Source organism: Cajanus cajan, chromosome 2 (assembly GCF_000230855.2).
Source record: "Cajanus cajan strain Asha chromosome 2, NIPB_CcT2T_4, whole genome shotgun sequence".
In the NCBI taxonomy this organism is placed as follows: domain Eukaryota; kingdom Viridiplantae; phylum Streptophyta; class Magnoliopsida; order Fabales; family Fabaceae; genus Cajanus; species Cajanus cajan.
Genome location: NC_138518.1, coordinates 27,757,933 through 27,772,806, shown reverse-complemented (window position 1 = coordinate 27,772,806; position 14,874 = coordinate 27,757,933). Strand labels below are relative to the sequence as shown.

Here is a 14,874-nt window from a genome sequence, read left to right as displayed (position 1 = left end):
CACCTTTTTTTTTTTGTCAAAATATTTATTAAATATATTATATTAAATTTTTAAATCAATTTTAAATTTTATCTATAATTATTATAAAAAATATATTAAGGTTATGTAATTATTTTTTGTCTCCACTTTTTAATAGATCATTATATTTTTTGAATATAAAAAAAAATAAGAAATTATTACGGTACTCTCAAAAATTGAGGAGTTTTAATGTATTCTTAGAATGTAAACTCATAAAAAATTTAAAAAAATTAATTTTATAGATAATCTAAATTATATTTATAAAATAAAAAGTAAGATAAAATTATAGAGATTAAAATTATAAAATTTCAATAATATTATAAAACATTAAAAAAGAAAAGAATTAATAAATAATAAAAATAAAAAATTATTAAAATTACAATATAGAAATTAAAAAATTTAAGATAAAAAGATAAAAAATATACTTAAAAAATAATTCAAATTAAAATATAGAAATTCAAATATTTTAAGTGAAAAGACAAAAAAATACTTAAAAAATTATTAAAATTAAACTATTTAAATATATAATCATATTATTACAAATAAAATTAGAATATATAAAATAAAAATAAAATGACTAAATAATTTAAAAATTAAAAGAATAAAATATCATAAATATTATTTAAATAAATTATTAAAAATATAAAATATAAAATAAAATTATAATTACAACTCTACCGATACCCTCTCAAACAATGTGGGTACCATAGAATTTCTCAAAAAATTATATTCTCTCTAAACAACTACATATAATCTTCTAATATTCTATCTACATATCATTATTAGTGGCACAAAGTGATTCAACCCTCCTAGTATTTATAAAAATATTTAATTTTTAATATTATTTTTATTTTTAACAAAATTTAAAGATAAAATCATTTAATATATATATATATATATATATATATATATATATATGGTGTACATATTAAAGAGAATAGATTTTTTTACTCTAAGAGTAAGTCTACTTAGACTTATTCCATTCAATAACTCATGTTCTATATCAAATTTCAACGATCTAACCGTTCAATTTAAAATTCTTAATGCATAGATCAAATATGTAAATTGTTAGAAAATTTGAAAATTATTTGATACTTCGTTTAATTAATTTGAATCAATGTATAAAATGATTCTATGATTATCTGTCAATTTGAATTAATGAAATGAAGTTTCAAATGATTTTCAAATTTTCTAAAAATTCGCAGATTTGATCTATGCATTAAGAATTTTAAATTGAACATTTGGATCGTTAAAATTTAATGTTGAATATGAGTTATTGAATGGAGTAAGTCTAGGTAAACTTACTCTTTGAGTAAAAAGATCTCTCTTTATATATTAAATTAATTTATCACGTACCATTATATATATATATATATATATATATATATATACTAGGAGAAAGAGAAAACAGACACTTTGTGTCTTTAAATCTTTTTAAAAGTAAAATAATTAAAATTTATTTATTTATTTCTTAAGAATTAAGGGTATAATTATCCATAATTTTTTAGACAAAAATCAGTTACAATTTATCTATTACTATAGATAATCAAACAACTATATATTAACTATTTTTCTTCCATTCATTTTCTCTGTCTTTATCTCTACTTTCTATATATAGATTCATTGAAGTTTTAAATACTCATATTTATACTCGTTTCTTGTATTTTACTGATTTACTTAAATATAAAATTCAGAAATCAATAAAATGCAAATTTAAGAAATTACTACAACTTGAAGAGATATTTTTAAATCAATTAGTTATTAGGAACAAAAATAATTATTTGGTGTAATTATTTTAAATATAATGTTTTAAGTTTTAAATAAAGAAGATTTAATCTAGAAAAAAATTCCATTAACCCCTACTTGAAGTTTTTCTCAATGACGTCGTACGTATATCTCTTCTCAAATTTTTAAGTGAGTATTAATTTTCTTATTTATTAATTTAAGTGGCACATACAACTACTTATATAAGATAATACTATTTATATACTATTAAGAAAAAATAATTTATTAATACAAATATCAATAATTAAATGAGATTTGATCTCTTATATTTCATTATTTCAAATTTTTTGAAATATATTTTAAATATCATGCACACTGTGATTTAAAAATATATTAAATTTAATTAATAATTTTAAAAATGAATTGAAAAAAATCTTATTTTCAAAATTGAAGATCAATGAAAGTTTTCATCAAAATGACATAGTATTGGATGTAATTTAGAAATAAATGATAGACACATATATATGATTTGCAAAACATAATTTAACTTTTTTCCCCTTATTTAATTAATAATGTTATTTTGAAAGAGATGAGTGATTTTTAAAAATTAAAGAAAATATATGTTATTCTTAAATTTGGACGTCATGTGTTAGTATTTTTCAAGATAAGTAAAAAAACACACATTTATACTAATTAGTTTATAATTTATAATAACCTAAACATATAATTATATATAGGTAAGCCATACCTCACTCACTCTGATTTATATTTATCTTATTCATTACAATATATTTATATTTTGAAAACACCCATATATAATAATGAAAATATTATATAGTGCATTGTTGTATGTATCGACGGGATCAGGATTGCTTGCATTTGAAAAACAATAGGCTTATATTTTATTTAATAATTTCATACGGATCTATATCTGTCGGAAAATCCGTCGGAAATTTCAGAAAAATCCGTCAAAAATTTCAGACGGATTTAAATCCGTCCGAAATTCCATCAGATAAAAATTCGTCGGAAGTTTTTGATGAATTTTTGTCCATCGGAAATTATCCGTCGAAAATTTAACTTTTTCTTGTAGTGTTAGTATTTTAATTATACCAATACTATATATACTTAAAAAAAACATATGAAACTAGCTGCATTTGGTAATAAGAATTTAAATAGTATATATTTCTAAATTTGAACCATGGCGTTATTGAATTTTCTAAGAATCGGAAAAAAAAATTACTATCAAACATTTTCTTTTAAGAATGAGAATCTCTAAAACTATTTTTCATCTTGTCGCAACCCAAAAAATTATGGTTCTTGCGACCTATGGATTAGACATTCAATTAAAATCTCATTAGTTAAGAAACTAATCCTTAAATAATGGTTTTTGAAAATAGGTTCTTAGAAGTTGTCATCAATATTTTGCTCAAAACATTGGAAAAATGATTTTTTTTAAAAAAAAGATTTTTTAAAAGGTCCAATCATGACCTTAATAACTAAAATTGGGTTCAAGGGTCGGTTACGTGTAGGGAAGGTATTAAGCATCCCTACAATGTCATTGATTAGTACCCTCATGATGAAGTTAGCATAGTAAGAATTAACAAATTAAATATTTAATCTCCTTTATTAATGGTTATTTACATGCTTAAAATTTAAATTACACGGTTGCTCCTAAGATGTCTAAATGATTACTTTTATCATAACAATATCTATTAAAAATCAGAAATAAAAAAGGGAAGACAATGAGATTGATTGAAATACCTCTTAAATGGATTGTATTGAATCTTCAAATATGGAAATAAGTGCTTTGTGAAAATCTTTCACACTACACAAATACTTTACAGATCTCAAGAAATACAAAAAGAGAAAGAGGAAGAGAAATTTCGAGATATATGGAGTCCTAGACGAATTTTTTCAATCCTGAAAAAAGTGTCTGAGTCTCCTATTTATAGACATCAGAAATGGCCAGAACGGCTCGTTCCAGATTCGGAACGGCCCATTCTGGATCCATTCTTAATGTGTTAAATTTGCTTCTAGAACGGTACGTTCTATAACCAGAACGATCCGTTCTAGAGCTGAGCTTTACCTCATAACTGTCATGTTGTAACGGCCCGTTCCAAATTACGGTTTTAGACCTTTTTGGTGTTTTGGAACGGCCGTTCCCGTTTAAGAATGGCTCGTACCGAGTTGGGAACCGGCCGTTTCACCTTGGGAACAGCCCATTCTAGTATTGGAATGGGCCGTTCCGACGTGGGAACAACCCATTCTGGGCACTAAATCAGTCTTTGTTAGACTTTTGGCCTTCTGATGCCATATCCTGTCATTTCCATGCTTAGGAACTCCTTTTCTTTACAAATAAAAATCTATTTCTCAATTTATAAGTCTAAACAAAATTAGGTGTCTACACATCTGAAAAGATGTAATAATTTAAAGAATTACAACTCAATAAATATAAATGATTATATTATAATTTAATTGATATTTAATTGCTTTCAATAAGATAATATTTTTAAAATTATTAATATTTGATATTTTAACTATTTAGTATTTGTGTTTGATTTCCTTTATAATTAACAAAAAAATATATAAGCTTGTTATTATTTATTTTCTAATACCTTAAATCAAAGACTAAACCAAAATAATTTTAGTTTTAGTATTTTGTTCAAATAAAAAGGAATTGCTTTAAGTTATGAATTGTTAGAATTAATTACATCAATTAATTAATTATTAATACTTTTTAAATGATTTTTTATAAAAAAAATTTTAACTAAAATAAAGCTTATTTAAAAGGAATGTTTTATTTTAATTGAGTAATATTTTTAAATTAAGTTGTTATTCAAGTTATAATATTATACAAGAATACACAAGAGATTATGATAGATTAGTAGTAAGTATAGTTAGTTAATTATGAATTAGGTAAACTGGTATATCAAACTATTTACAAAAATATGATAGGCTTTATATTGTATCTTACTACAAGTAGGCCCAATGTTATCCATAATGTGTGCTTGGATGCTCACTTTTTGTCTGATCCCAAAGAAGTGCTTCTCAGAGTTGTCAAAGGGATATTTAGATATCTTATTGGAAGCACTAACCTAAGTCTATTCTATAAAAAAATGTTAAGATTTCATGTTAGTAGATTATTGTGATGTAGATTATACTAGAGACAAAGTTGAAAGGAAAAACATAAGTGGAGGATGTCACTACTTAGATTCATGTCTCATCTCATGGGAAAACAAAAAGTAAAACTCCATAACTTGATGAACTATAGAAGCATTACGTGTATCATCAGTTAGGTGTTGTTCACAACTTCTACAGGTGATATTTCAATTGGAAGATTATTCTAGCTTTAACATAACATTCTTATTTTTTGTAACAATACTAGTGTTATTAATCTTTCAAAAAATCTCATACAACATTCTAAAGTTAAGCATATTAAGATAAGATATCACTCCATTCATGATAATGTCTAAAAAGATGTTTTTGATATAAAGTTAATAGACACATATCATTAATGCGATGATATCTTCCCAAAGGTTTTAGTTGAGGAACACATTTGGTTCATCATAGTGCATCTTAACATAAAGTGCATAACTGACTAATGCATGCTTTGATCATACGTCATCTACATGTTTATCATTATGTACATCATGTCTTCATATTGTTTTCTTATATATCATTTTCTACGTACATGGTCTTCATGTATTATTTGTCTTGATATAGTGTTTGGATGCAATGAGGTCGAGAGGACCTATGTTGAAGGTTAGGAGATGACAATCACCAAGGGGACAATGGACATTATGTTGAACCCTACTGCGCGCCAACTAAAAAGGTCTTTATGAAGAAGTACCTTAGGTATGCAAACATGAAGCCTATATGTTGATTGATTTTAACGCTTTTTTTCCAATGTTTTTATCCCCAAGTCTAACTCAAGGGATAATGTGTAGACCAATTCACAATATTTTCAAAACCAAGAGGTTGTCTAATATTGACTTCCTCTTTGATGATTTCTTTTAAAAAGACATTTTCACATCTATATTTGAAAAAGTTTAATGTTTTTAGGAACTGCAAATACTAACATAATTTTTATAGTTTAAAGTCTAGTCATAGGAACAAAGATTTCAATAAAGTCTACACCTTCTTGTTGATTGTAGCCTTAAGCTACTAATCTAGTTTTATTTCTTACAGCTTTTCATTTTTCATCTAACTTGTTTTTGAATGCTTATTAACACTACAAGAAAATTGCCATATAGTGACACAATAAGTGTCACTAAAAACTACTTTTACCTATACAATAAATATAATATATGTTGATATATTGTTAAAAAGTGTGGGTATAAGCTATAGTGACATACAAAATATGTTGTTAAATCTCATTCAAAATCAACAATAAAATTGTGTGTGTAGCTATATGTTAAATAGATCTATATATGCATATATTATACTTATAGTGACACTTTTTGTATGTCACTATATATGTAAGTACAAGTTTTCATCATTTCTTTTAAATTAATGAAGTTCTTCCACATTCGACATGTTAAAAGTCTGTTTAATTCGGAATGAGAAAATTTATTTTAGATATCAAATTCAAAAAGAGAAAAAAAATGTATTTTGGATCGGGTTTTCTTAAAAGAAAATTACATTCTGAATTTGTTAGTCACCAAATTCCTATTCAGCTTCTCGGAGTAACATCTCAAACATAGACATTTTCACTTATACGTGCATGTGAGTGAGCAAATCAAATGCTTAGAATGAGAACCCAACTTAAGGCTGGCCTGGTACTGTACTCCATGCTGGAGTAGGTGACCGATATCACAAGCAAGATTATTTTAAAAAACTGAACAAAAAGTTAGTAAACTTTTTTGAGGCATGTGATAACATTAATAACTTCAAATACTTATCCGCGATATTTACAGTGTCTTAGGTTACAACATGAACTTCTTAGAGATGAATTAAAGAACAAAATTAGTAAGATAGAAAGAAGTTGTAAACTCAGAAGAGAGATAGAGTGAAAAGGTGTGATTTTCTAGAGAGGTGAAAGCTTATAAGTAAGGGAGTTCAAAATATTTTATCTCGGTTAAGACTTTCTCAAATAAATAATTTTAATTAATAAAAAATCCAAATAAGTATTAACTAACGGATATCTAAGAAAAACTTAGTAAAATGTTTGATGACCTAGTCAGGAAAGTAGTAACAAAAAGGGGCATAATTTCGATAAGTTTTTAAAGTAAATAAATAAAAAGTAATTTAATATGATAAAATTTTAAAAAAAATGCTTTCTTATCCCATAACCACACACACAATAAGATAAATTGGACGATTTGCATTGCAACAGATTCACGAGACCCATTCTCAAGCAATAGATATCCTGACAAGTATAAGAAACATTTTAGTACTCTATTAGTTTCAAGCAATGTGAGATTCATTCTTTTGAAATACTTTCATACATAAGAGTCTAGGCTAAGGTAAGGCCATTAAGGCTATTGTCCTGGATCTGACTGAACTTTTAATTTTTTTGATATGTTTTTAAATAATTAATTTTAATATAAATAATTATATATATATGTATTTTTTTATTATATTATTTATATTTATTTCTTAGCATATAAGACTATACAATTATTTAAATATATATACATAAATATTATTATAGGATTTTTAATTTAAAAAATTTAAAACTATATTACATTAATATACTTTACTTTTTAATAAAAATATTAAAATAAATAAATATTAAATTTCATAAAAATAGTATGATTTATATAAAATACTAACAAAAATAAATAGTGATAAGATGATACGAAGTATGAATATTTGGCTAAAAATTAATTCTTTTGGTTCTATAAATTTTTTTCTAATTTTGATTATTTTGTATAAATATCAAATTTATTTATTTTATTTTATTCACAGCTTATTTGAAAAAATTTAAAATTTGAAATCACTTATATATATATATATTTTTTTTTTTTTTGAATTTCAATAAATAAAATTTTGAAAGATATATTGTATTAACTATAATATTTATAATTATTATCATTATCATCTTTTCAAAATTAAATTTTTAGATTTAATTTGAAACTGGGTTGAAAAATAATAAATTAGTGATTATAAAATTTAATTAAAAATTTAGATGAAAAGTAAAAATAAAATAAAAAATTGATTAGTAGTTATAAGAATAAAATTCAAATACAAAATTGGTCTTAGTCCTAAAATTTGTCACACACTATCCCCACACAAAAATTAGTCGCAAAATTCTACTAGCCGAACAACACTAAATCCATATGGACATCGTTTAGATGCCAATAAAAATATATAATAACCATTTAAAGAGATATAAATCGAAATGGCTTAACAATAAAATAAAGAAATTTAATATTCCTGGTATTTTATTTATACAACGCTCAATCTAAAACACATTTTTAATTTTCTGGATTAGGTGTTCTTAAACACGGTTTTTTCAATTCGGAATAAGTATTCAAAACTCATTTTTAATATTTCAAATTTAAAATTCCAGAACACATTTAACATTCTGAATTGAGTATTCGAACACATTTTTAAAATCTTAAATTGAATATTCCGAAATACAATTTTAACATTTTGAGAAAGGGAAGGGAATAATTTTTAAGAATAAATTTGAAACTTTAATATTTTGGAAGTGTAAGAAGCAAATGCTGTGATACATGACTTCTACTTTTTATCTAACAAAGAAAAGAAAAAGAAAAAAAAAGTCGTACAACATGAAAAAAAAAAAAAATCCTTTGAAGGTTGCTTATACTGAAGACATTTTTTCAATGTAAATAAGAAACGAATAAACTACGAATTCGTGTTTATACTGAACACAATTTCAAGATGAAAAAAACAACCAAAGCATTACGATAAATTTACTCAGAATTCATGTTTTGAAATATGAATTTCACATTTGATGTGTTCTAGCTTACCTATATCCCGATTGCTTTTTTTTATTTTTTTTAATTATCATTTTGGAAATTAAAAAAAAAAAAAACCATCTTGCTCAAAAAAATATTTGATGATGCTACACTGAAATCTGCTCTTTTGAAAGTCACAAAGCACTATGTCTATCCACTGTTTGGAAAGAGGATTAGTAGAAAATACATTTTTTCTTTTAGAGTAGAAAAAAGTGCCGGCAACTCTCCCTATTGATCTTTTACCATTCTCATTATATATATTTACATCATTGTTCTGACTCGGAGTCGCCATTTTCTGAATCCGTGACCATAACTATCTCTACATTTTTGTTTTCTTGTCTCACTTTGGCATCCACGTAATCCTTTGGAAGCACATTACAGTCGATTGTGTGCCATACTGGTCTCTCCTCTTGAAACAATCTGCAGAAGCATTAATAGCACAAAGCAAAATTATAAGTGGTGAGACAAAACTTTCAAGAAAGATGTTGAGAGAAAGAGAACCTACGGGTGTTTGCATAGTGAAGGACATTGCACTGTAAGTGCATACTTGCAAGTGGAAATCTCTGTGATAGAACTTATCATTGCCCTGGGTTCCGCACATACAAACCTCACCTAAAATCGAATGTGAAATTAATATGATGAAGGAAGTAATAAAAAGACCCAGATTTCTGTAATTTCATACCTCAGTCTCTCGTGGCTTATTTGTAAGATCACATAGCGTTCCGTTAGTATATTGATGAGCATGGTACCTGAATGAACACAATATAATCAAGTACTTATTTTTATCACATGTGAAACCATTTTTCCATGTTAAGTTGTTAACCAAATCCTCGCACTTATGAAACAGTCAGTCACAGAAGGTACCTTTGAGATGCATCTTTTGAGCGGGGATCCTTCAATGTAGAAATGTCAGAAAGATTTTCGTTAAATGAAGCTGTAGCCTCAGGATCATACTCTCCCAAGACAAACTCCTGGACAACCTGTGACAAAAAAATTTGCACTGATTACATGATTTTACAAGTTCTTAAATAAAATAAACTCATGATTAGACAAATGAAACTAAAAAATAAGTGTTCTGAATGCAGGATTTATATCAATGACTGACTTCAACTATCAATAATCACAAGGATGGTAAGCAAGGAATTTGGATCCTCTCTTTTTACTGAGTAGAGTGTCCCACTATGATAAAGACACAAATTTTATTGAGGAGTGACCAACCTTGCTTTATGTTTGGGGTCCACTGATTTCATACAAATGCAGTGTATATCTCTCTCATAATTCATAACACAATTGTCTCCCATTAGTTAGCAAAATGATAGCCTAAATAACCCAGTAACTGGTAACAATATTTGCATCTGTTCAGTAAATTTGTGATAGGCCCATTATGAATGTGTATAGGAGAGGAAAGAGAGGAGCTGTGGGAGTAGTGAAGGGATTAAATGGGCTTAAGAAACCAAGCTTGTTGGCGTATGAGAGAAGGAAGAAGGTGTAATAGAGTGAACAGGTGGCAAAAGAAGAATGGAGGGGGGTGATGCATGAAGGGGGAGAGAGAAGGGGTTAAATGGAAAGGAGAGTAACCAAATGAGAAGAGAGGGGGGGGGGGGGGGGGGGAGTTTCTTGAAGTGGAATAGTGGGTTACGCTGAGGGAGGGGAGAGTCCAATCTCAGTAAGGGGTGTTATCTTTTATTTTGTTCTGCCATTTACATCTTGCAAGGGAGCCTAGTTCCATCCATTTTCATTGTTTTTCTTACTTTTCCCAGTGAGCATTGAAACAGAGGACACTTCCTCAGATTTCATTGAATTCTAATATCGGAATTGTCTTGAGTTTCATCTTTATTTCTGGTTCCTTTCAATTTTATTCTCAAAACTTATGGAAATAGAAGATAATATTGTTAATCAAACTGAATACTAACCCACCTCCCAAAAGACAGAAACTTGGTTACAATGATACTTCAGGTGAATTAATGCAAACTGATGCATGACTGATAATTCCCCTAACAAATCCATCACTTAGAGTGGCTAACGAGAGCATGGAGCAAGGAGAAGTCTATACCAAGACAATGAAGAGCCAAAATTAAATGCAATCAAGAGGATACCTTATCATCCTCCACGTGTAGTTGCCGCAACTTCCTTTGATAGCAAAATTCATATGACCACCAACCTTCTTGCTGCACATTCAAACAAATAATGTTAGGAAATGATAAATGATAGATGCCGTATGATTAAAAAAGACTCCTGAAAAACCAAACAATCAGACCGTAAACTTCATAAATAATAGTTAATATATCACTGTTGGAAACAATTGAAATACTAACTCTGAGAAAGCATTGAGCCTTTAATATTTCTAGCAGTTCATCTGGAGTCTTCTGTTTAATCCTTTTCTCAGTTTCGACAATCATGCTGCTAATATTGTGCTGGATAACAGGCTTTCCACTTTTTTCCTTTTCCACCTTAGGTAAATAACATACAAATTTCTGTCCATTTTGATCCGGCATAACTATAAATTCCTGGTCATCATCCTGTAAATGAAGTATTCCAAGTTCTTAAGAGAAGGTGATGCGATAAAATTATATATAATTGACTGTCACTACATCCTAGAAAAAGAAAAAAAAAAAAATCCAGTTATGTCCAGGTCTAGAAAGGAAACTTAAAAGGTCCAGTATAATCATGAGAAGGCCACTCCCATAAATTGCGAGTTACTCAGTAGTCAGTCTTTGTTGTCAGTCAACAGTAGTTAAACTACTCAGGGTCTATTTATATCAGATTGTAACAGAATTGATTTTGAAGGAACTGAGATTGAAATAACCAGTTTTGAAAATAATTGTATTTGGAAATAATGTTCTAAAAGTGAGTTTTAACTTTGGAAGAATTCATTTTGTCACAGAATTGATGTTAAAAAAAATAATTGTATTTAGAAATAATGTTTTAAAAGTGAGTTTAAACAATAGAAGAATTCATTTTGTTTGGACAGTAAAGTAGAATCACTTTTGAACTGTAAATACATATGTTTTTAAAAAAATGTGGGTTCAAAACTCAAAATCAATTCTATTCACCTTGAAAGCTAAAATTATCCCCCTCTAAAAATCAAGTTTGCTGATAACAACCTAGGAGAACCACAGTATAAAAGTTAGTTGTTGTAGTTGGAGAACCCAAGACCCTATTATCCCCACCCTATTATCCCATACCATTACATCCTACCAAGCACAATGATGCACTATTATTGAAAGCCATTTTTGCTCCTCAAAAATGCAGTAAAACAAACAACAAGGTATCAGATTCCTACTCAAGCAAAAAAGACCATGGCACTCTTCCAATCCCTTTGACATCATCAAAATAACACCTCCGTTAAATTTGCACAATCATAGTAGTTTCAATCATGTAAACATTCTAAAACACTTGTTAAAAACGACATGAATTTGAATGTCCAAGAGACACAATACTCATGTCTGCACCAGAGTAGTAGTTTGTACAACATTTAAATTGCAACTAAAAGCAGCGAGGAAAAATATATAAAAATAAAAAAAATTAAAAAAATCTTACAGGGTGAAAAGGGGAATCTTGGGGATGGAATTCGATCTTGTATTTAGGTTCGCGAGAGCGGCCACCGCCACCGCCAACGCCACCACCGCCTCCAAAAATGCTACCTGCATTAGATAATAGCAATAGCAATAGAATCAAAAATACGAATTTGAAACCCTAAGGGGAAAGAGGAGAGAAGGAGATGGTGATGACCGATATGAGCGGGGAAGATTTGTTCGGAGGCATAGGTGAAGGTGAAAGAGAAGAGAATGAAGAAGAGAAACAAATGCAATGGCTTCATCGTCTCCTTAAACCCCACACTTCCGATGCCGATTCCTTAACGTTGCACGTTTACAAATTTCCACGGATCGCACACCGAATGTCGCAGCTTCCACGTCTATGAACCAATCCACCATTGCCACGTTATCAAAACCCATTCAACTCAAGGCCTTTTGGCCGAAATAAATAAAAATAAAAAATACAAATTTATTGAAATAAATTAAAAACAATTTATCAAAATAAATTAGTTAGGTGAACCAAGATTTCATAAACGAAGAAAACGTTACCCTATATAATGTTTTATACATAGAAAGAGGCAAAACTACAAACTTCATCCCATTTGAAGTTTTTTATATACATATTCCAATAAAAATTTTAAACCATTACATCATGCACAGTTGGCAAACAAGTTCAAAACTCAACACTAAGACTAACATTTTTTATATACTACATGCCCAAAACTATTTTTTAAACAATTTATTTTACAAAATAGTTATTTATTATTTTATTTAGGTCAAGAAGCCTTCAACTGGAATACAACACAATTAATTAACTCTTATCTTTTTAAAACAATCCTTCATGCCCTTTATTTTTATTTAGTTTATTTTTTTTTATTCAGCTTTACTTATTTGAGTAAACGAATATTTTATATGTTAAAAATTATACTTTATGATAAATAATTTATATTATAAATTTTTTATTGATAATTTATTTTAATTATTATATTCAATTTATAAATATTTATGGCAAATAAAAATAAAATTAGATAAGAAGCCTCTATGATTCATGTTCCTTTAAGCCAAGCTAAACTCCTCCTAGTTTGACTTGAATAAAGTGTTTTCACTAGAAAATATCCATAAAGATACTTTTGTTAAAAAGAATGAACTTTTCCTTCAATACACAAAGTCTTCACATGAATGTGGGATCTTTTTTCTCAAGCACTATAAACAACTTTCTCATAGTCTTTATAAGTTTCCCATCTTGAAAATGGAATAGATAAACTTTTATATTCTCTCTGATTTTTCAACATTGGATTAGAATAAGGAACTAATGAAAGTACATGTAACATCCCAAAATTTTATTTTTATGTATTGGGATTATTAAAAGGTTTATCATATTTTTATTTAAGTATTTTACTATTTACGTATTTTACTATTCATGTATTTTACTATTCACGTATACATTTTTCACTATTCATAAATACGTATTTACGTATTTGTAAATAGTGTTTTACTGTGCACGTGCACAGTAACTGACGGCTGCGAGGGACGCGGGTTCAAATTTTTAAATAAATTTGAATATAATAATGAATAGTGCATAGTAATTTATAATATTATTTTAATGAATAGTGCATAGTGCATAGTAATTTCAGAATTTCTATAAATAGGGGCTAGGGGCTGAAAGAAATTCATAACTTGAGATAAGGAAATTCTGGAAGAGAGAAAGGAGAGAGAGAAAGAGAGAAAGAAAGAGGGGAGGTTCTGCTTTAGTTCCGGTCCTGGTTTAATAGAAAGAAGAGGAGGTTCTACTAAAATTTCTATTTAATCAGGTACGGGGGAAAAGAGGATTATTTATATGTAGAATACATGAGGGTATTGGGTAGAATTTCTTAGAATAACGTTTGATTTATGTGAATGGACGGCCAAGCCTCCTATTAATTTATAATTTGGAATTTATGTGAATGGACGGCCAAGCCTCCTAATAGTTTATAATGTTGAATTTATCTGAATGGAAGGCTGAGCCTCCTATTAACTTATAATTTGGAATAATTAGGGATTTTACTGTTATTCTATTAATGAAGGGAATTGTTGTATTATTGATTATTAAATGAATGATATGGATGTAATATGCTTGAGGGATATGTAAACTCTACTTTGTTAAGTTTATTTGTTGTATGAAATTATATACGTGTTATAAATTTGAATAATAGGATGAGATGTTATATGATTGAGATATTGATTGTGATTGTGATGTCTCACATCGATGACTAGGATAGCACGGCTCTGTATAAGTGGTGCTACAGGGAAGGCGTGACCCTAGCATGGTGTGGGATGAGAAATACAATTAACACCATCACTTATGTCAGTTATGGCAGCCCTGGCATAGGGTTAATTGCAATAGATTGTATTGATTGTATGTGATTGTTGTTACTCACACTGAAGGATTAAGGATGATACGAACCCTGGGTGGTGGATGATTCAGGGACGAGCGTACTCCTCGTAGATCAGGGATGATACGAACCTTGGGTAGGTGATGCTTCAAGGACGAGCGTACCCCTGGTATGGTGTGAGTAAGGGAGGCAATTAACCTGTATCACTGGTGTCAGATGTGGCGAGGTCTTGGCATAGTGTTAATTGTGATATTGATGTGAATTGTTGGATTGTGAATGATGAATAATTGATACTGT

At 28.2% G+C, this 14,874-nt stretch overlaps 1 protein-coding gene across 1 annotated transcript; it reads right to left on the bottom strand.

Moving 5' to 3' along the window:
• Positions 1-8,751: 8,751 nt before the first annotated feature.
• OS9 (ER lectin-like protein) lies at positions 8,752-12,609 on the bottom strand. Its single transcript, XM_020348933.3, has 8 exons — positions 12,402-12,609; positions 12,210-12,313; positions 10,985-11,188; positions 10,766-10,837; positions 9,534-9,649; positions 9,352-9,418; positions 9,175-9,281; positions 8,752-9,089 (listed from the first exon to the last, which is right to left on the bottom strand). Exons 1-8 carry the CDS (start codon positions 12,487-12,489, stop codon positions 8,936-8,938), a joined length of 912 nt encoding a protein of 303 aa, XP_020204522.1. The 5' UTR covers positions 12,490-12,609; the 3' UTR covers positions 8,752-8,935.
• Between the last annotated feature and the right edge of the window lie 2,265 nt (positions 12,610-14,874).